Source organism: Oncorhynchus clarkii, chromosome 12 (genome assembly GCF_045791955.1).
Source record: "Oncorhynchus clarkii lewisi isolate Uvic-CL-2024 chromosome 12, UVic_Ocla_1.0, whole genome shotgun sequence".
NCBI lineage: Eukaryota > Metazoa > Chordata > Actinopteri > Salmoniformes > Salmonidae > Oncorhynchus > Oncorhynchus clarkii.
Genome location: NC_092158.1, coordinates 50245198 through 50267754, shown reverse-complemented (window position 1 = coordinate 50267754; position 22557 = coordinate 50245198). Strand labels below are relative to the sequence as shown.

At 38.8% G+C, this 22557-nt stretch overlaps 1 protein-coding gene across 1 annotated transcript in view; it reads left to right on the top strand.

Moving 5' to 3' along the window:
- The window catches only part of LOC139422477 (disks large homolog 2-like), a 289501-nt gene extending 269536 nt beyond the window's left edge, over nucleotides 1-19965 (top strand). The window contains exons 17-26 of the mRNA XM_071173643.1: nucleotides 1987-2101; nucleotides 2190-2366; nucleotides 3934-4006; nucleotides 6451-6547; nucleotides 8829-8879; nucleotides 9314-9415; nucleotides 12402-12574; nucleotides 18306-18415; nucleotides 18950-19041; nucleotides 19613-19965. Coding sequence (XP_071029744.1) covers nucleotides 1987-2101; nucleotides 2190-2366; nucleotides 3934-4006; nucleotides 6451-6547; nucleotides 8829-8879; nucleotides 9314-9415; nucleotides 12402-12574; nucleotides 18306-18415; nucleotides 18950-19041; nucleotides 19613-19719 — 1097 coding nt within the window. The 3' untranslated portion in view covers nucleotides 19720-19965. The remainder of the gene's footprint in view (nucleotides 1-1986; nucleotides 2102-2189; nucleotides 2367-3933; nucleotides 4007-6450; nucleotides 6548-8828; nucleotides 8880-9313; nucleotides 9416-12401; nucleotides 12575-18305; nucleotides 18416-18949; nucleotides 19042-19612) is intronic.
- Nucleotides 19966-22557: the final 2592 nt, after the last annotated feature.

The following is a 22557-nucleotide window of genomic DNA, read 5'->3' as shown; positions in this document are numbered from 1 at the left end:
GAGAACGGTCTTTCTGCTGGTTGTAAATGCGCATCCTCATCTCTCTCATTGAAGGCACAGCCTGGGCTTATCTGCTCGTATTCTCCCCAAAACTGCATTCTCAGGGGGAAGCACATTACATGTGTCTGGGAAGAAATTGGCTTTAAGACTCGCGGATTCCCTCTTTGGATGATTTGTTGTGTTTGTGTCCATGTATTTTGTATGGAACCTTACTGATGTAAACTGTTCCAGGAGATGTTTTTTGGCCAATCTGAATAATGAACTCTCTCCGTCCAAACGTTAGTCTGATTGACTGGGTCATGCACTCTCAGTCCTGCTTTAGCTGACTGCTATACCGAGGTATGTTGTGGGCTTTAGGCTGAAGTGAGTCTTTCTGCCTCATTAGCTGAATGGCTGCCCAGGGCTTCAGATACGACTTCTGCAGCAGCGTTTTATTACAAGGATAGTTCACGCACATTACTATCTCACATTTAATTACATATTTAGTTTCCTCACAATCAAATCGGTCTATGGAAAAAAATATACTTTTTGAGCTGGTTTACCTAGCCACGGTCACCAACCGCTGACTCACATCCAAATAATTTAAGTAACTTCAAAGCTACACAATCCCTTTCAGAGACCTTGTGATTATTTGGTCTGGTAGGGGGCTTTGAACCTTTCCCCCAAATGTCATCACAGTAGGTTTCATGAGATAGTATTAGCATTATGTTAGCATATTGGGGTCAAAATGTAATTATATATATATATATATCATCCCCAAACTTTATATAGAGGTGGTGTCATGACAAGTTTCAAATTGATGGAGCAAAGTGGCATGGAAACACAGTTTGCCATTTCTTCTTGGATGATATCATTACTGCTTTTCTGAGCATTTCTATATTTTTCTTTCTGCATTGTTGAAAAGGGGCCCATAAGTAAGCATTTCACTCTTAGTCTACACCTGTTTTACGAAGCATGTGACATCAAATTTGATTTAAATAAGATTTTAGGTTTTTGTGGATGTTTGGTTTGGATGGGAAGAAGCATGGGGCTTCGACTATCCTGAGAGCAACATTTTAAAGGACTATCTGAGCTTTCTGTACTGCATGTGCCCTTCAGACACTGTCTCTAACATTGACTGCTTTCTGCACAGTATGTCGAGAATGTTACCTTGCGTAGGGTGTGGTGGAGGGAAGGGGAGTTTGCAGGGGGACTCTCAGAGCTGTAAACAGAGCATTCACTCAATAGGACAGTGTAAGGTGAAGTTTCCCAAGACGCTGATCTTGGGTCAGTTTTACATTTTTCCCACTAGGCTAGGATTGGGGGAGGATAAGTTGATCCTTCATCTGTACATAGGGGATTTTTACCCATTGAGCCAATAGGACTACCATTATCGAACCTGTTCTCTGTCCTGTCCCACAGCCACCTTCACGACCAACCTTTGCAACCTAGTATTTTGAAACGATCCAAAACCGAGAGACAAATTCGACAAGGCAAATCACTGGGAATGCACTTTCTAAGCAACAGTAAAGGATCGTTAATATTGACCAAATCATTTAAATATTATGATAAGCATATTGACATCTTCATTCAACTTATTACATTAAAGAAACTTTTTTTTAAACTTTTGGACACAAATATATATCGGGGAAACAAAATCAGCCATTACAATTTTTTTTTTTTGCATAAAAATACATGCCAATATCAGTGATATTTTTACATAGTAATACTGTACATACATCAATCAATATATAGCATTTTAAAACATTGGTTCTGTCCATTGAAATGTAAGCATTCAAACAAATATATATATCTTTGTTTTTACACTAAACGTCAAAATAATCCTTTAGGGGTGCATCCCAAACCGTGCACTACTTTTGACCAGGGCCAACCTAGGTTACTGTTCTGAACAGATTCCCCCCTTCTTTCCATTGCAGTGTAGGGCAGTATACATTGAGTGTAAAACGGAACGTTATTGTACTCCTGGGTGTTGTCTTTCCCTTGCAGAGTACGGGCGCTTCGAGGCCAAAATCCATGATCTGCGGGAACAGATGATGAACCACAGCATGAGCTCTGGGTCCGGATCCCTCCGAACCAATCAGAAACGCTCCCTTTACGTCAGGTGGGTCTCTTTTGGACTGTCATCCCAAATAGATAGCATTTACCTTAATAATTATATAATAGTATGTCTCCTTCTGTTACCATCACAGAGCACAGTTTGACTATGAGAAGGCCAAAGACAGTGGCCTCCCTAGCCAAGGTCTCAGCTTTAGATACGGGGACATCCTCCACGTCATCAATGCCTCAGACGATGAATGGTGGCAGGCCCGAAGGGTGACCCCCGATGGGGACAGCGAGGAGATGGGGGTCATCCCCAGCAAGAGGAGGTGAGTGTTGGATGTGCTAAACAAAACCGTAATGTGGTTGACCAAAAGGCTCCTTCTGATCCGGGGGGACAGTGGACTTTTTACGTCCCTACCTGTGTGCACATTTGCTTGAGAGATGCTAAAAAAAAAACATGTTCCCCAACAAAAATAACATTGGGTGTATCATTTTACTGCAATAAATACTTAATTCTACACAAGCTATACTGAACAAAAATATAAACGCAACATGCAACAACTTCATAGATTTGACTAAGTTACAGGTAATATAAAGAAATCAGTCAATTGAAATAAATAAATTATGCCTTAATCGATGGATTTCACATGACTGGTAATACAGATATGCATCTGTTGGTCACAGATACCTTTAAAAAAAGTAGGGGCGTGAAACAGAAAACCAGTCAGTATCTGGTGTGACCACCATTTGTCTCATGCAGCACGACATCTCCTCTGCATAGAGTTTGTCGAGGTATTGTTAGAGAGGGGTAAAGAAAGCTTTTTGTTCGGGTGACTGGCAGGTATTAACCCTACCGAAAGGAAAAGAGTAGGATAGATCCCGCTACCAGACACACACACACATCGGCAAAAGTGACTGGCTGGATCAGGCCTGGGCAAAGGCCGACCCGGGGGCCGTATGCGGCCCGTGACCTGATTTAGTACGGCCCGCGGAATCATGCTCAGATCACATAAAGAATTTGCGATAGTAAAGTTTGTAAAAACATATTTCTAATTCAAATGAAAAGCCCAACGAATACTCGCCTTTGTGTAATGATTTAACTACCACCGCTGTGGGACATTTATTTTGAATGCACTTATAAATAACAACTACACGAGGACAGACAGTGGCTGAAATACTTCACAGTTACAATTAGTAGCTAGCTAGAAATTGCGCAAAAAAAAAATTTTTTAAAGAAAAGGAAAGTAGACAATGAATGTAGGGTGTTCCAGCAAGGGTGGACATCGAACTATTTCTCAAATCTTATTTGTCACATACACGTGATTAGCAGATGTTCATGCAAGTGTAGCGAAATGCTCTCCTTATTTGAGGCATCAGGGAAAGCTGTGTGCTTAAGTGTGGAAAGCGTCGCAGTCTTGAAAGACTACAACTTGTCCCGACCCTTCCAGACGAAGCATGCAGAGAAACATTAGGAATATGTATTCTGAGCAGAGGGCAAGAGCATCGACAGAGTTGCATTCTCAGTTGCAAAAGCAGCAAGGACTTTTCACGAAACGGCATTCAGCAAACGACGGAATTGCGAGAGCCAACGTTAGCTGCCGTATGTACTGTCCCACAAAATTGCTAAACATAGCAAAGCCATTCGCTGAGGGCGATTTTAATTTAAAGAATGTTTAATTGACTCTGCAGCAATACTTTGCCCCAACAAGAAAGAGCTGTTTGAAAATGTTCCCTGGCAAGACGAACAGTGACACGGCGTATTGTAGACTGTGTGAAGCCCCACAAAATGACAAGCAAATCAATTGCAGCAGAGAGAGCATTGGAGAAATGGAAAATCCACTCTAATATGACTTCTTTTTTTCTTCTTTTGTGTGTCTTTCCTTGCACTGGCAGGGTTGAGAGGAAAGAACGAGCACGTCTAAAGACAGTGAAGTTCAATGCCAAACCTGGAATGGATTCAAAAGGGGTAAGTGCTAAGATCTTATACTAAGGACTGGCAAGTCAACTTAACTTTGGAAGACGTTTTACGAAATGGAAACGCTTGTAAACCCACATACTGTATATCAAATAAATTCCTTTATGTAGAAAAAGTAGCCTCTAAACGTAGTTTTTAACTGAATGAATGTGAAATTAATCAGATTACCCTCACATTAGGAGAGGTTGTGATAGGCTAATACCATAGATGGCCATAAATGACTAAGGTCTCTCTGCCTGAGTGGAAAAGACATCAACACATCTCTACTGGCTGTCACCTCTCCCTGACAGCTTTCCCTCACAGCCCTGACCCTAAATAAACATAGCACATTAGATCATTAGATTTGTTTTAATGAAGCATTAGAGTATATTATTTTAATTTCATGGAACTCCCAGCCTCTGCAAAAGCAGAAGCCAAATTACCACACTTCGTACTCTTATTCAATTTTGGACATAACAGCAGGACATTCAGCCGGGTTCATCAATGTTTTTGCCTACCTATGTTACAAGTAAAGAGAAGATTTTGGTTTGTATTTGCTGCACTCTTATTTAAAAGGGTTCCAATAGGTTTTGGAGGGTTAGGCCATACAAATGTATTTAAATGTTTAACAGATGCCCCTCTTCTTTATTTTTATTTTTTATTTTTTGAAGTTGTATTGACAAATTGCAACTAAAATAATGTCCTCAAGCTTCCACTAAGGAGATACACAACATCCTCTTAGATTATGGCTGAAGTATGCCTCTTTTAGCCTCCCAAAGAGGCAACAATCTCTTGATTTGGTCACTAGGTGTTGAACTAAGGTCGATATAGTATTTGAACAAGAAGGTCCACTTTTGTTTTTATTTTATTTGCTTGCGTGCCTCACTTTAAAAAAAAAAAAAAGAAGAAGAAGACATGTTTAACATTTTATTACATTTGTATGGCCTTAGGGTCTGCCCAGAACCCTTTTCATCTGAATAAGCTTGTCTGTTGGGCAAGTATCCATGGCAATGTCATAACTAGCTCTGAATGTGTTTCTTGTAAAGCAGACTTTTGAAACATGAAATGGTCCCTGTATTTTGATGTGGCTCTGGGCCAAACTTTCAGCACTAATGGGCTAAGAAGCAGGATTTGTCCAGCAGTTGTGTCAATACAATAATTATTTTACAGTCCGTGACTTGCATAACTGATCAGGTTTAAATCCCTGAAGGTGTGGGAAGGACTGTATGCATCGTTTACAGCATGTCCTTCACAGCTGTGATTAATAGCAATAGGACACTAAGTATGCGCCCCAAAAGACATCATATTCCATATATAGCGCACTACTTTTGACCAGAGCCCTACGTGTGTAATATATGTACACATTTCAGTAGTGGCGTTGCTGTATCCTTCTCAATTGAAAATTAACACGATACTTAGTCTGTCACAGATGTTACCTACGTTAACAAATATGCCAGTATGTCAATCCTTCTGATACCCCTGTGTAAGAATCACAGCCACTGTGATACATGATACAGCTTACTACTCACACTACTTGATACAATTTTCAACTTTTATGCACACTTTAATCCACCCATTGGACACACTTATTTCAGCTGACAGTTAGAGCCAAATGTATCAAACATGCAGTTGAGGTTGCTATTGAACCAGTCATTGCTGGTTCAAAGAATATACCTTTAGAATGGGTTCATGAAGTACATGTCTGCAAATGAGTATCCGCCGCAGATAAACACAACAACTGCTATTCCTTCAGTCTCCTCCACGCTGCCTCCAAGCTTCTCAAACAGCGCTACTCACATTTTAGCTCCTAGAACTCCCAACCGCCATGGCATGGGATCTCATCCCTCCTCCCCCTCTCGAAGTTCGAACCTGCATGATTGTTGGACAGTCATTTGTGTCACAGCCATGTTCCTTATTTCATAGCATGATCCTGGTAGCGTGTTTGCTGCATGGCATACCACATATCGGCAATTATGTGTGTTTTCTTTTCAACACCTGTTCTGTTGTTTTAGTTTTATTTTCAAGTGTTTTCAGAATGTTTCGGGTGCAATTATGGCACATGAAGTAACTGATGGCAGATATTGCTGTGTAATTCTTCTCCATCACAAATTGAGTCATTTTGACAGTGTCTTTGTCAAACCGCATCTTTGTTGTTGCAATTCGAATTTGTAAAACAAAAATTAGAGTTTTGTAAAAATGTCTTGATTAATTTATTGAATATTTTCCTTGCAAAATCAACAACATTCAAAATGATTAGGCTATTATGATTCAACCCTGCTTTGAGAGATGAATCCGCTAGTGTAGCGTCAGTACTGTCCGTCATGTGTAACATTTCTGGTGACCACGCCATCAACTCTTCATGTCCCACATATTGCAGCTAGTTGGTTTGTCAGCATGAATGTGGCAACAATTAGAGCTCCCTGTTTGCCCCACCCCATGCTTTCTTTCCTCCACAGTCATTCAATGACAAGCGTAAAAAGAACCTCATCTTTACACGAAAGTTCCCATTCTACAAGAACGAGCTGGGTGAGCGGGATGGCAGTGATTCCGAACGTAAGTACTGTAGGCTCAAACATGCTCACACATACAGGTACAAACACTGACACAGGTACATATAGGTGATACATAGGTGCGCTGTCGAAACGTGTGCTGGCCTCCCTCCTATCTTTGTTTTTCTCTCTCTTTTGGCTCTGGTGGAGTGATGGCATCTGGGAGCTCAAGTCAGGATCTGCCTGTGTCAAGCACTGAGCAGTCACCAGTGGTTCCTCAAAACTTCCCCCAGGGCTCATCTATCATGTTCCCCCCTTATCTGATATGACCTAAAAAAAATAAAGTATTTTTAATTACAGCATGTGAGGATTACTGAAAGGGGTGATATAAGAGAACTGAAACTGTACTGGTGCTGAGCTAGTTAGGACCGGTTTAGGCTGGTCGTCTGGTGTCTGCACAGTGTCTGAACTGAGACCGATGATCTGTGCTGGACTAACCAATCTTGCCTTTCAGGATTTCACCGTTTCACCTCTTTAATGCCACTTACCATCTTCCTTCCTCCTTTCCGGCTATCCTTGCCTTCTCTCCTTGTCTTTGCTCTCTTGGGACGGCCATGTAGGACATCCCAGGAATAGGTGATGACGGGTATGGGACAAAGACGCTGAGTAAGTTGGTTTAGGAATGGTCCTGTCTGTTCAGTCAATCAAAACTCCCATCCCCCCAAAACATTTCCCTTTTGAGTTTGGGCTCATTTCCCCCCTTTTCGCTACCTTATTAACTCTTTTTGATAGCCTGTTTGCATGCTGCAGTATCACGACTCACTTTGGGACCTGATTGTCTTGATTTCTGTCACCTCCTAACATTAAGATTGTTTGCATGACACAAAAAAAGAAAGACGGAAACGACGTGTTTAAGTCTGGAAATAATGCAACTATTCTGTTTATAGTAAATCTCTGTCTCTTTCTATAACAGACATGTGTTGTCTGTTTGGATATACACTGGTCATCTGAATGGGATCAGCTCTTTTTAGGCTGGCATGCTAAGGGGTTCTTACTGTCAATGCTATGTATATTTGTGCTTTTTAATTATCTCACTTATAGTACATTTTGAATGTTTCTCCATGGAATGAGTTTGACGCATTGTTGAATCCCATTAAAAACAAAGGTGTTCTTGTCTCCCATTTCTTTTTCGGTCGCAACTTTTTATTTTACTTCGACAATAATGGACACCCACCCGTGTAACATTTGCTTTCTCTTATATATTATTATTACGTTGAGTCCTTGTTACGTTGAGTCCATATCCCGGGATCAGAGTACAAATAGATGCAGAACAAGATCATGTTGGTACTGTCTTGAGTTTCATATGAAATAAATAAAAAAGCAACAATTATGTGAAGTAGATTGACACTTTATAATTACAGCAGAACTATGGCTAGTATGGGGGAGGGGGGGGGGGGGGTTGATGTGGCTGTGTTTTGCGCATACTAACTAATTAACTTAACATGCCATCTCCAAGAGGCACCAATTAAATACAACTGTGAGTTGCCAGATAACAGTTCATATAGGTTTTCTAGGTGTTATGCTGAAGCCTTCAAAGTGAAGCAGGGCACTTGGGGGGGTGTTATAGTAGAAGGTTAAATTAATCGTGGCAAAGAGTTTTTTTTTTAGGTTTTGAGACAAGAGCACAATGTGATCATCCTCCTGAGAGCTCTAGTCGTGACCTAAATTAAATTAGGCCTATATTGACAATCTTTTGACTAAAGAAACTGATTTGATGTCATATTATTTAAGTGTATGGACAAGTAATGCAATGAAGCGACCAATATATCACCATAGTCATAACTTGACTGGTGGTCAAGGGTTCCTTTTGAGCTCCATATGGCAGTCCCTACCAGCTGTAGTTTGATTATCCACTCAGTACACTCATGTGTGGCCACAGCTGTAAATCAAAACACATCCACTGGTCGTAATTTCAGACGAGAGAAAAGAACCCCCGAGTTTGTTTGTTTGTTTGTTTGTTGTAAAATGTATACTTGAAAAGCCTGTTTGCGTAGTGCAGCAGAGGAGTTGAACTCCCTTGGCAACAGTCACAAATCACTTCGAAAGCATTATAAACTCTCTCAATCCCTATTTTTAGTATGGCAAAGTCACAATTTACACCAAGAGTCTTTTCATTGCAAGTGTCTAATCACTTCTTTACTCATCCAGATTGACATTTCTCCTGTTGTGAGACACTTGATCATGAGAATAAGCATGAACGTGTATGTCATGTTTGTTTAAGTAACCGTTTTCTGTTTCATAGTAGCTATTTTAGTAACTGTTTTCTTATTGTTTCATGTCACCAGGGAGTCAAGAGGACATGATTCTCTCTTATGAGCCTGTCATTCGACATGAGAGTGAGTACTCCAATCTTTCATCAAAGCGCTCCTTGTTAATGCCTCAGCACTTTTTCAGTCAGTGAAACATTGGCCACTTACACCTTGTCAGGCTATATCCATGCATGCCAATGTGTACTAGTGCCACAAGGTTTTAAAATCCAGATATAAAACAATTGATGACTTCCTGTTAACTCCTGCAGGAAGGCTCAGGCAAGATTCAACAAGTTCTTCTATACTAGCTATTTACAGGAAGTAATCACTTGTTGAGTCGAGACATCAAACCCGTTCTGGCACTAGCATGCATTGTCTTGCTCGGGTATAGCTTGACAATGGGTAAGCGGCTATTGCAGTAGAATTGCATGCCCAAAATGACTGCAGAGAGTAACGCTAGGGGGACAGTTATAGCCTCAAACGTCTGTAAATTAGTCAATCGACACCATTTTATCTTTCAGTTAATTACACCAGACCCGTCATAATCCTTGGACCGATGAAGGACAGAATTAATGACGACCTGATATCAGAATACCCGGACAAATTTGGCTCCTGCGTGCCGCGTAAGTACCTGTACATTCGCAAGGAAACCAGGGGCCTTGGGTATCAAGCATCTCAGAGTAGGAGTGCTGATTTTAGGATCAGTTTTGCCTCTTAGATCAAAATGGATAAGGTTTCATGGACAGAGAGGACATGATCCTAGAGCAGCAGTCCTACACCGAGATGCTTGATACATACGGACCCAGGAGTCAGTCTTCCACGCTGTCTTAGGGTGTTTGTTGCTGCATCACAAATGAATTGTGTGATCATGTGCCCTTGTGATTAGCTCTCCCTATAAACAGTATATAACACCGTTGCCCTTATAAATTCCACTGTGCTGCCAGTACACCATTGTGGTAGTGGTTTATATCCATCTCTTTCATTTGTTATGTCATTATAGTGTTTGATTCATTATTTTTCCTAATTTGTCATCAAAAGGCATTTAATTTTTTTCCCTTACATGTTTTTTTTGGGGTTCTTTGTTTTGTATATTACATACTTGGTTAAATTATCCAGTGATGATTTCTTGACGACAATAATAATGTAGGATCTTATTATTCCCTTCTATTCACATGTGCAATTTAATTGAACCATTAAAGGGACGTTCAGGATTTTAGAACTTGATGTTAAATGGTTCCTCACACTGAATGTAGTCTATGGGCCAGGAGACACTGTAATCCATGGTTAGGTTTTTCTTGAAACAATTACTACAAACTATTTTTTTTCACAATCCAACAGAAGCTATGGGATATAGATTTACGGACAACAGGATTTTGTGTTTTGGTAGTTTTTTGGTTTAAAAGCTTTATGACTGTTGTAGACCAGTATGAAAGATAGTGAGGCTATACTACTAAATTCAGAGGTTCGTGGACAGTAGTGTTTCTGGCTTAAAGGAGCATTTTACTCAAATCATTTTTCACACATTTCTTGTCTGTACAAAATGAATGTGGTCTCACAATCCAATTATTTTGCACATACACGCCTCATGGTTGTCTTAATAGTAGGCCTGGAGAAAAGTTTTGGAACTTTTTTGCTCCTATTTGATTTTGAGAATCAGGAGACTGAAAGTCATGTAATGAAAGTGATCATGAAAACTTGCATTTTTGGGACTATCAAAATTGGACTAAACTAAATTTGAGTATGTAATACTATTGTATATTTCACATCACTGTGTACTTGATGTCATATTTTTGGTTTTCATTTTGTTTGTTTTCATTTACTTATCTTTCTATTTTTAAAACCAAATAAAGCAGCTAACAGTTCAGGGCATCGAGGTAAGTAAGCCACGTCGTTGCTGGTATACAGAATATATGTAGTATAACAAAGTTGTTGGTAAAGTCAATGTAGTGAAAGGTAGTAGAATAGGTTCCACTCTGTTGTAAGTATTTGATTCAAAATGTGCTTATGTAGAAGTATTGACATTTAAAAATACAAAAATGCCTCTCTATACACAGTTACCAGGAGATCTATAGATTCACCGTGGGGAATGTGTAGATTTCTGTTCTCACTGGTAAATCTATATATTCCCCAGAAAAACCGACACATTTTTTAACCAATGCGACAGAGAATCTATAGATTTCCTTATTATACACATTTACGTTAACACATATACCAAAAATTCAGATTGAACAAAAAGCACATTCAGGGCTTGATTCTATCCCTATGGCGGAAGTTCAGCGCTCCAGGGCAATTTAAAGTGTGAAGGTCATTTCCAATTGAGCTGACATACGCAGCGTTTACCGTGAATGTAGTCTCCGCGAACGCGCGGACATTGCCTTTCATTTAAATTTCAAATGTGTTATTGCACTGAACTTCCGCGAAACGGATTGAATCGAGCCCTTAGAGTATCATAACACTTACACTGGGTTTACATTCTATCACACTGAAAACCCTACACCCTCCAGATTTCCACGTAGGTGTACTAGTTATAATGGGTTCAAAACGATCATGTTATTTTGAAAAATGTTCTAACAGTGAATTAGTTTGTTTACACACACAAACAGGCAGTTGTGTTTGTGTATCTGCACTGTGATCCCACTGTGCCTGCCTTTTGCAACTATATTGTACATAAAAAGCTATCAGCCACTTATTGTAAAGTGGGACCATACTAACAAATGACATTAAGGCTAGAATCCTTAGTTGCTACAGCCATTTGCGGACTGAAAATTAAATATCAATACTCATTGATTCTTGAAGAATATAACTTTATAAATGGCTCATATGCTTAGTTCCCCTGTCGTACCACATCAGAACCCCTTAATATAAGCTTATTTCACTGGCATGTTTGTAAACAATGTAAATGTAAACAAATCGTATATAGCCTTAAAACAATATTTTTTATATAATGGATGGTCAGTCCTTGCATCCATAGCTCTGCCTGTGAATTTGAGAGGGGTTACATTTCTCCAGGCTCATCCCTCAGCTTTCTACCAAAACCGAGGCGGGGGACCGCTTTATTGTTTCAAGGACTATCTTTAAATGTTGTCTTGCGAACAACCTTTTTTCCCCTGATTGTTTAAAGACCAAGTGGTTGGAAAAAGTTTGTATTTTTCTAACAAATAGGTAACGTTTGATAAAAATCAAACATTTGAAAGGTCGCGGTTTCGACTCGGTGAAATATCTGTCGGATGTTCCCTTAAGCAAAGCACTCAACCCCAATTGCTCCGGTAAGTCGCTCTGGATAAGAGCATCTGCTAAATGACAAAATGTATTAATAAAAATTGTCATCCGATGGACGGCTGTAGATGTCGTCTGATTTTGAGACACATCTCCCTATAATTTGGGATTAAATATGTCCTTGACGTTTATCTAGAATCATATTGAATTTGTTTCAAGGACACAATGACACTTATGTTGTTAAACCAATCACTCGAAACACTTTCCCCTCTATAACTCCCTCTTCAACAATAATTTGCACATTCAGTTAAACAATTTCCTCCTTTTACATTGTACTTTCTGTATTTAAATACACTTTCTTTTACCTCTTTGCCTCCTTCTCTTGTACCAAAGATACCACTCGATCAAGGAGGGACTACGAGGTCGATGGGCGCGACTACCATTTTGTAATGTCCAGAGAGCAGATGGAGCAGGACATCCAAGAGCACAAGTTCATTGAGGCGGGCCAATACAACGACAATCTCTACGGAACCAGTGTTCAGTCGGTCAAATATGTGGCTGAGAGGGTAAGTGTCAATGTCGTTGCAATTGAGATATTTATATATATATATTCCACAGGCAGAAAATGAATGGTGACAGACAGCGGTACACAAACCCAATGTTGACTATGTGTATGCAGTTCCCATTATATAACCTCACACATTTTGCCCTATGCTAACCTGTGATTGTTTCCTGTAACAAATTCTGCATCCACTTATCAAAGATCCTAAACTTGTTATAGACAAACCAATAGCATTTCTTGAAATAGGTCAACTTGGACACCCGAGAGGTATATTTAAACTTCCAAATTCAAGGGCTGCATTTCAAACACCTACAAGACACACCCTCCTCCACTTTCCCTCGCCTTATGTCCTTGGGGGAATCCCCGTGGCCATCTTTGCTATCGGTTCAAACGATTAGCCAAGCAAGGTGAAGTTGACAACTTATTTCCCTCGGCCCGTGTTTGTGATCAAGTTTGCGAGTGTACAATTTTGTTCACTCCGGGGCCTGAAACGCCACATAATTCAAATCGCGATGATTGTACATCCACTAAGAAAAGTCTGCCAATACTTAAAACCAACAACAATATATATAACAATATAGATATGAAATGCTATCATAATTGACTGTAGAGCTTATAAACCACACACAACAGCTAGCGGTGGTTCCATGATAACTGAGAACACAACCGTTGGACGAACAAGTGTCATATTTCCGGGCAAGGGCGATCCATTTTAAATGAATTTATTCCACCCTCATACGCCATGATACGTCAAAAGAAGTGTTTGAGGGCTGAGTGGAGAGGGTGTGTCTTTTATGTGTTTGGAATGCAGCCAAGGTTTACTTTTGTTCCCCTTCACTTGGTCTGTCTCAAGTGTAGAGTGACAACATTGCATGATCATTGCATCCTTGACTAGGTAGATAACAAAATCCCACTTTTTTGCTAATCCGTTTCACATCCACCCATGTACTTTTACAGAGAAAATATGAAGGAGGTCTGTACACAAGTTTTATCGTACACTGTAAAAAAAAAAAAGTCAAAGAGCCTCATGGACTTGTCAAATAGCTGTCAGGTACGGTAACCATCATTGCTTTCCTGGTGGCAAACACCACTAAAGCGAGTTACTCGTAACAACAGTGTTCATTAACCGTGGGTTCGAGCCCCCCTCCCTTCAAGCATTTTTTGTTAAGGGAAACACTGTCCACTGCTCGTCCACATATAAGTGGATGAATATAATAATGCATATAAAACGTTGTACATAGGCCTACACGTCTATGTAATATATCCTATACTACAGTAGCGACGATTATGTATGTGGCAGTAGACTATGTGTAGGTTTGCATTTTTACGTTGAATTCATGGATTTCACGAGAGGGTTCCAGGAGTGAATCATTTCTATTTCTGTAGGCCTATAGCCTATCTCGCACATTGTCAAAGTGAATTGAAGTGTATCATACAAAGTCCCATATGCAGTAATAGGTTATAGTGGTAGGTTATAGGACACAATCTGATGTGAATGAATGTAGGCTATATTGTTGATCGGAGTTCCTATAGTACAGAAAAGGCCAATCGGAGAGTTGGATGACTTTGTCAAATAGAAGTAATTCTCCATCTGATACAGATACAGCCAAGTGTCTTCATACATTTAAGACTGTTGATTTGGAATCTTTTACATGGAGTAGGCTAAGTGTGGGATCGTGTCTGGACTCGCTATAAACGCATTTAAAATGACTGTAATACTGCCATCTGATGGATGACAATGAGAGTGCAACCTGTAATGTATTTTATTTTATTTAACCTTTATTTTTTCTTATTTACAATGACAGCCAAACCCAGACTCTCTTACACTTTGTAATGCTCATCCTCGAGTCAAATAACGCATACAGTGGGGTCCATAATTATTGGTACCCTTGATAAAGATGAGCAAAAAAGACTGTAAAATAAATACTTTAAAAAAGTTGTATTATTTTATACTAATACAATTGCTCAGAGAAAGCGATTGGACAACACATTGGGAGGGATCATAGACCATTCCTCCATTCAGATTATTTCCAGATCCTTGATATCCTTTGCTTAGACTGCCCTTTTCAATTCAAACCACAGGTTTTAAATGGGGTTCAAGTGTGGAGAATTTAAATGTTGTGGTCAATTAACAATTTATTTGTGGATTTTGATGTGGCCTTGGGGTTAATGTCTTGCTGGAAGATCCTCTTGAGGCCTAGTTTCAGCCTGGCAAAGGCAACCAGGTTTTTGGCTAAAATATCCTGCCACTGGTAAAGTCCCCAGGACCAGTGGAAGCAGAATAGCCCCATAACATCAAAGATCCACCACCATATTTTACAGTAGGGATGAGGTATTTTCTGCATACACATTGTTATTTTGAAGGCCGAACCCACTGCTAGTGTGCATGGTCAAAGACCTCTACTTTCGTGTCATATGACCATAGCACCGGTTCCAATCCAAGTGTCAATGCCATTTAGTTAACTCCAGGTAGTGCTGTGGTCACACAACCTGAAAATAGCGCTCTTTGGCCCAATGGTGTGCGTAGATTTTTATGACTTTTTTAACAAAATCTCTTTCTCTGAGCAATTGTATTAGTATAAACAAATATCATTTTCCAATTTCTTTGAGCATATAATATAGCTCAGTATTTGTATTTATTTTATAGTCTTTTTTTGTTACAAATTGCAAGAACAGATTACTCTGGAGTCAGATGTTAACAGAATGTGTAATTTTGGCCCATTAAATACAAAATATGTTTCATGTGATAATTAGGCAGGTCTATTTCTGAAAAAGGACATTCTTGCCTACTTCACCCATATGTGTGTGTGTGTGTGTATATATATATATATATATATATATATATATATATATATATATATATATATATATATATATATATATATATATATATATATATATATATTATTTATATATATATATATATAATATTTTTTTATTTTTTTATTTTTTTGCAAAAAATAATTGTGTGTAGTCAGTGGTGGTAAAATGTGTCATACTTGTGTAAAAGTAAAGATTCAGTACCTTAATAGAAAATTACTCAAGTGAAAGTCACCCAGTAAAATTGAATAAAAATATTTGATTTTAAATATACTTAAGTATCAAAAGTAAAAATCATTTAAAATTCCTTATATTAAGCAAACCAGACTGCACCATTTTCATTTTTTGGGGGTTCATTTATGGATAGCCAGGGGCACACTCCAACACTCAGACATCATTACAAACGAAGCATGTGTGTTTATTAATGAGTCCGGCAGATCAGAGGCAGAAGGGATGACCAAAGATAAGTGAATGAATTGGACCATTTTCCTGTCTTGCTAAGCATTCAAAATGTAATGAGTACTTTTGTATGTATGGGCTAAAACGTACATTATTTTCCTAAGAAATGTAGTGAAGTAAAAGTTGTCAAAAATGTAAATAGTGAGGTATAGATACCCCACAAAGAACTACTTATGTAGTAATTTAAAGTATTTTTTACTTAAGTACTTTACACCACTGTGTGGAGTTCCAGTAGTTAGCTACACCACTACATGGGAAAAAAGTTAACTTTTGAACTACCAAGATTTTAATTTAGTTCAACTACCACAAAGCTACTGCAAAATGTAATTATATTAATAGTTGAAATACATGTAGTTCACTAACTTTTCAACACTGTTCCCATGTTATTCTACATTTAAAAATGGGGGGGACTCGTGAAATTCTAAACCATGCCAAAATCTGAAAATTACGTGGAGAGATATTTGACCAGTCAGTCAACTACACTTGATGTAGTTGCTTTAATTATCAGATCGTGCCGTTAGACTTCTGTTAAGGACACTTCCATGAACAAGTGTTGGATCACGTCCAACTATGTTGACGATTTTAATTGGCTGTTAGGAACCGGATATGATCATGAATTTGAACAGGATATAATCACTGCCACCTGGTAAGGTTAGCATATGGCTAAATGTTCCAGGTTATGACATTAGTATAGCTAACATGTCACCTTTAATCACGTGCAACTACGTCAACGATTTTAATTGGCTGAGAAATACAAAATGTAGCTTCCTGTATGTTGCAACCACACAAATATTTAACTTTTTAAAAAGTCTGTGTTATTTGTTTTCAAGCATAATTATCCCTTTATACAGTTTGTACTGTTTACCCCTTCTAGTAAAGTATTACCAGATTCTTTGTCAGAAACAGTAATTTCACTGAATCAAGAACATCATGTGAATTCAATGATTATGTACAGTGCCTTGTGATTTGGTGTTACAGCCTGAGTAAGATATTGTGTCACTGGCCTACACACAATACCCCCTAATGTCAAAGTGTAATTGTGTTTTTAGACATTTTTACAAATTAATACAAAATGAAAAGCAGAAATGTTTTGAGTCAGTAAGTATTCAACCCCTTTGTTATGGCAAGCCTAAATAAGTTCAGGAGTAAAAATGTGCTTAACGAGTTGCATGGACACAGTCTGTGTGCAATAATAGTGTTTTTAACATAATTTTTGAATGACTACCTCATCACACACAATATGTAAGGTCTCTCAGTCAAGCAGTGCGTTTCAAACACAAATTAAACCATAAAGACCAGGGAGGTTTTCCAATGCCTCGCACCAAAGGGCACCTATTGGTAGATGGGTAAAACATATATATTTTTAAAGCAGACATTGAATATCCCGTTGAGCATGGTGAAGCTATTAATTACACTTTGGATGGTATATCAATACACCCAGTCATTGCAAAGATACAGGTTTCCTTCCTAACTCAGTTGCCGGAGAGGAAGGAAACCGCTCATGAATTTCATGGTGACTTTAAAACTGTTAGAGTTGAATGGCTGTGATTGGAGAAAACTGAGGATGGATCAACAACATTGTAGTTACTTCACAATACTAACATAAGTAATAGAGTGAAAAGAAGAAAGCCTGTACAGAATACAAATATTACAAAATATGCATTCTGTTTATAATAAGCCACTAAAGTAACACTGCCAAAAATGTGGAAAAGCAATGTCCTGAATACTAAGCATTATGTTTGGGGCAAATCCAATTAAACACATCACTGAGTACCACTCTTCATATTTTCAAGCATAGTGGTGGCTGCATCATGTTTATGGGTATGCATGTCATCGACAATAAAAAAAAAAAAATTGTTAAAAGAAACAGAATAGAGCTAAGCACAGGCAAAATCCTAGAGGAAAACCTGGTTCAGTCTGCTTTCCAACAGACATTGGGAGACAAATTCACTTTTCAGCAGGACAGTAACCTAAAGCACAAGGCCAAATATACACTGGAGTTGCTTACCAAGATGACATTGAATGTTCCTGAGTGGCCTAGTTACAGTTTTGACTTAAATTGGCTTGATAATCAATGGCAAGACATGAAAATAGCTGTCTAGCAATGATCAGCAACCAATTTGACAGAGCTTGAAGAATTAAAATGAGAATAATGTTCAAATATGATATAATCCAGGTGTGCAAAGCGCTTAGAGATTTACCCAGAAAGACTCACAGCATCACTGCCAAAGGTGATTCCAACATGTATTGACTCAGGGTGTGAATACTTATTTAAATGAGAAATATTGCAAAAATATATTGCAGCATTTTATAAAAACATGTTTTCACTTTGTTATCATGGGGTATTCATCCATTTTAAATTCAGGCTGTAACCCAACAAAATGTGGAATAAGCCCAGGGGTATGAATACTTTCTGAAGGCACTGTACATGAACTGTTTCTTTCTTCTTTCAGCAGGGTAAACACTGCATACTTGACGTGTCGGGGAATGCCATTAAACGACTACAAGTAGCACAACTCTATCCCATTGCCATCTTTATAAAGCCAAGATCCATCGATTCATTAATGTGAGTTCTCATCTCCCAACTCATGAACATATTATTACACAGCAAATGTGTTTAATGGATATGCAATACAGTAGAAGGCGCTGACATCAAGTGAGTGCAGAATGTATTTTAAGTGGTCACCAAAGTGGGCAGGCGGCAAATCAGGCAATTAAGTGAACATGGGAGTTGAATTGACAAATACAACAGCTGCAGACAGTAGAATTTATGGGTCCGGTTTCCCAGACACAAATTAAGGGCTGAAGATCAGCGATTTAAATATGAAGGTCATTTCCGATTTAGCCGACATATACAGCGATTAGAATGGATGCAGTCTCTGCTAATGACCGAACATTGCCTTTAAATTGATATCGCCCTGTAGCGCAGCTCTTCAGCACTACGGATTAAATCCAGCCCTAAACCTATTCCTGGACTAAAAGGTACTTTCAATGGAGATTCTCCATTGAGCTTGCTTTATAGTCCAGGACTAGGCTTAATCTGTGTCTGGGGAAACCTCCCCATGGAGTCTGAGGCCTCACAACAAACATCTGTCCCCAGGGAGATGAATAAGAGGCTAACAGAAGAGCAGGCCAGGAAGACATTTGACCGGGCCATGAAGCTGGAGCAGGAGTTTGCCGAGTTTTTCACAGGTACAGTATCCATGAGTTAAAGATGAACATTGTTGCTCTTTTTAGACAAAAGAGTTGTAGTCGTGTCGATTTCAGTGCCACCCGTGCCAATGTTTACAGTTATGAGGCCTCATTTCTTAACCTTCTATAGATTTCACGCAATTTTGGTGCACATCGAGATCCTACAATTAGTGGGAACATTGCATACTGTACGCCCCAAATTATAAAGCAGATCCATACTGTAATTCTGCGCATGTGAACGAGCATTACAACCCTGCCTGGATAATGCCCGTTATTCAACTTTTATGGTGACAAATAACACCCTTATTTGCTGTATGACAAGGAATAATTGGAACTAAGCCACTAGTACATTTGATAAACTACTTTTAGGATTTTTTTTAAGCGTTAGCAGAATGTTTGTCTTGAATTGACAATATGTTATATGGGTGCGATGTATTGTTCTCCCGAACAGTATGTACATTACTAAAGAATAATGTCCTTCTCAGTGGACAATGAGCAATTTTATTCTGTAAGAAAATCATTTCTAAATGGCTAGGTCTGTCTGTACTGAATGTCTCCCTATGTTTTGCAGCCCTTGTTCAAGGGGACACCTTAGAGGAAATTTATAACCACTGCAAAATGGTGGTAGAGGAGCATTCAGGACCCTACATCTGGATCCCGTCAAAGGAGAAATTATGAGAACACACCACTTTGGCAGGGAGATTGGACTGCTAGTAACAAAATACTTTGTAACATATGATCAATTGTAATGGCAATTTATATTGTTCCTAATTATAGCCAATAAATATGATTTTTTTTGTTATTGTTTATTCTTTTTTTCACTTTCAATATGAATGTTCCTGAATGTACACCACAATGTTCAACAAACATTTTTGGCCTAAAAAAATGTTACTGTTTGTATATTTAATGGTTTTTATTTTTAAGAAAATGAAATAAACATGGGCATGTGTTCACCTCGACTGCGTGGAATTTCAAATGAATTTTAGAAGATGGCAGATACAAGTCATTGCCACACCAACAAAGGAGGGGAAGGAAACAATATCAGCTTCTTTTGCTTTTCTCCACCCAACAGCTAGCACTTTGTGTCCTCTGACGCTCACCTCACATCAATAGATGACATTTTGTGCTATTTTTACATTGTTATTTTGTATTCATTTTACTATGTTGTGAATCCAGATTTGTTGGACATTTTAAATTTGAATAAGAATTTCAACTTTATTGTTTATTTTGCAGATTCTTTCATTATTTCATTGTTGAGATGCTTTGAGAGGGCACAACAGCACAGAAAATATTTATTATAAAGATGTATAACTTTGATTAAACATTTTATTTGAAAAAGGTATCTTGTTTGACAGTGAACTGTATATTTGGTGATGCTGGGCAAATGGAAAACTACTCGTCAAGAACTTGGGAATATAAGGTTCTATTTGCATTTTTGTCAAAATTATTGACAGCCTTGTTCTGTTCAATTATCTACCTATATAGCACTCTTAATAGCACAATTCATTTTAAATTCAAAAGAATACTATATAAATTGCTGACACCATTCAAACCAATTAGAGTTCTTAACACTGAAGCCAATGATCTCAGACTCATATTTTTGCAGATCGAACCTTATAGTCCCAAGTCCTTTGAGGACTGATATTAATGCACTGTGGTGAGCCCACAAGTCTAAGGCCGTATTCACAAAGCATCCTAATGTGAAGAATTGCTCCCAAGGCTGCGTTTACACAGGCAGCCCAATTCTGATATTTTTTTACACCAATCACAGCAGCTCTTTTTCAGACCAATAAGTGAGAAATTGTCAGAATTGGGCTGCCTGTGTAAACGCCTATGTGGCATAGTTCAGAAATTACACTGTTTTAAAGCATATTTATTTTCTCCACCAACTTTCAGGCTTCTCATGAGTTTGATACTTTATTAATTAAGGTCTATCACAAGTTCAATGTTCAACAATGGTCCTTACATTATTTCAGATGTTTTATACTGTTATAATTTGTGAAATATTAAGGTATCACATTGAAATAATCATCACCTATGAAGATACTGATTGCTCAATGGCACGGACTGGGGTGACTTATTGGAGATATGCACACACTTGTAGTGCAGAACCAGATGATGTGGTGCGCAGTGAAATGAGAATATGCCCCTAACGGCCCTGCTACACTATAGCCATCGGACGTCCGTTATTGCCGTCAGCCATTGTGGAAATGCTCCCTTTGAAATCAGTGAAAGCTGCTTCACTGCGTAGCGTCACGTCCAACGGCCAGTGTCCAAGCTAACGCACGCATTCATTCTATCTTGTGAATTGAAATAAAGTTTATTTTGGTTGCATATGGCCTTGACTATTCACCACTGGCTATTTTACTAAGATTTATAATAGGATGGCGCCAGAGGAAATGGTGGACGTTTTACGGGTACCTGACCAATTTGACTATTTTGTGTATTTTTGGGGGGGCTTAACTTCACTTAACTTTTTTTTAAATAATGTTTCCGCCATCGTTTCCTATGACCGAAAAGAGCTTCTGGACATCAGAATAAGAACGAGTCGGACCAGGCCTAAATCCCCGACACTCGGAGGAGGAGACGGCGCTAAAAAGGCCGGTGTGCAGGATAACTGACCAGACTACGTCGGAGAGTAAATAAATAGCCTCTACCCTCCAAACTATTGGTGAATGTGCTGGAGAATAAACTGGATTAGCTCCCTTCAAGACTATTCTATCAACTTGATCTGAAGACCTATTCTATCAACTTGATCTGAAGACCTATTCTATCAACTTGATCTGAAGACCTATTCTATCAACTTGATCTGAAGACCTGTAATATCCTATGTTTCTCAGAGTTGAGGCTGAACAAGGACATGGTAAATACAAATCTATACAGGACAGAACGGCTGCGTCGGGAAAGCTCAGAAGCGAGTGTGTGTGTCTCTTTGTTAACAACAACTGGTGCACAATCTCTACAATTAAGGAAGTCTCGAAGTTCTGCTCGCCTGAGCTAGAATACCTCATGATAAACTGTAGACAGCACTATTTACCAAGAGAGTTTATATTTTTCTTAACTGTCTATTTACCATCACAAACTGATGCTGGCACTAAGACCACTCTCAACGAGATGCATGGGGTCATAAGCAAAAAATACAATTCTCACCCAGAGGCGGTGCTCCTAGCATTGACTTTAACGCAGGAAAACTGAAACCTGTTTTACCTCATTTCCACGAGCATCTCACATGTAGACTTTTCTTTCCCTCTGGTGGCACATCACCGTTACTCCACACACAGAGACACATAAAAAGCTTTCCCTCATCCTCTATTTGGCAAATCTGACCATAACTCTTGCTTACAAGCAAAAACTCAAACAGAAAGTTCCAGGGACGCACTCAATACAGGACTGTTTTGGTAGCAAAGACTGGAATATGTTCTGGGATTCATCCGATGGCATTGAGGAGTTTACCACATCAGTCTCCTGCTTCGTTGGTAAGTGCATCGCTGCCGTTGTCCCCACAGTGACCGTACT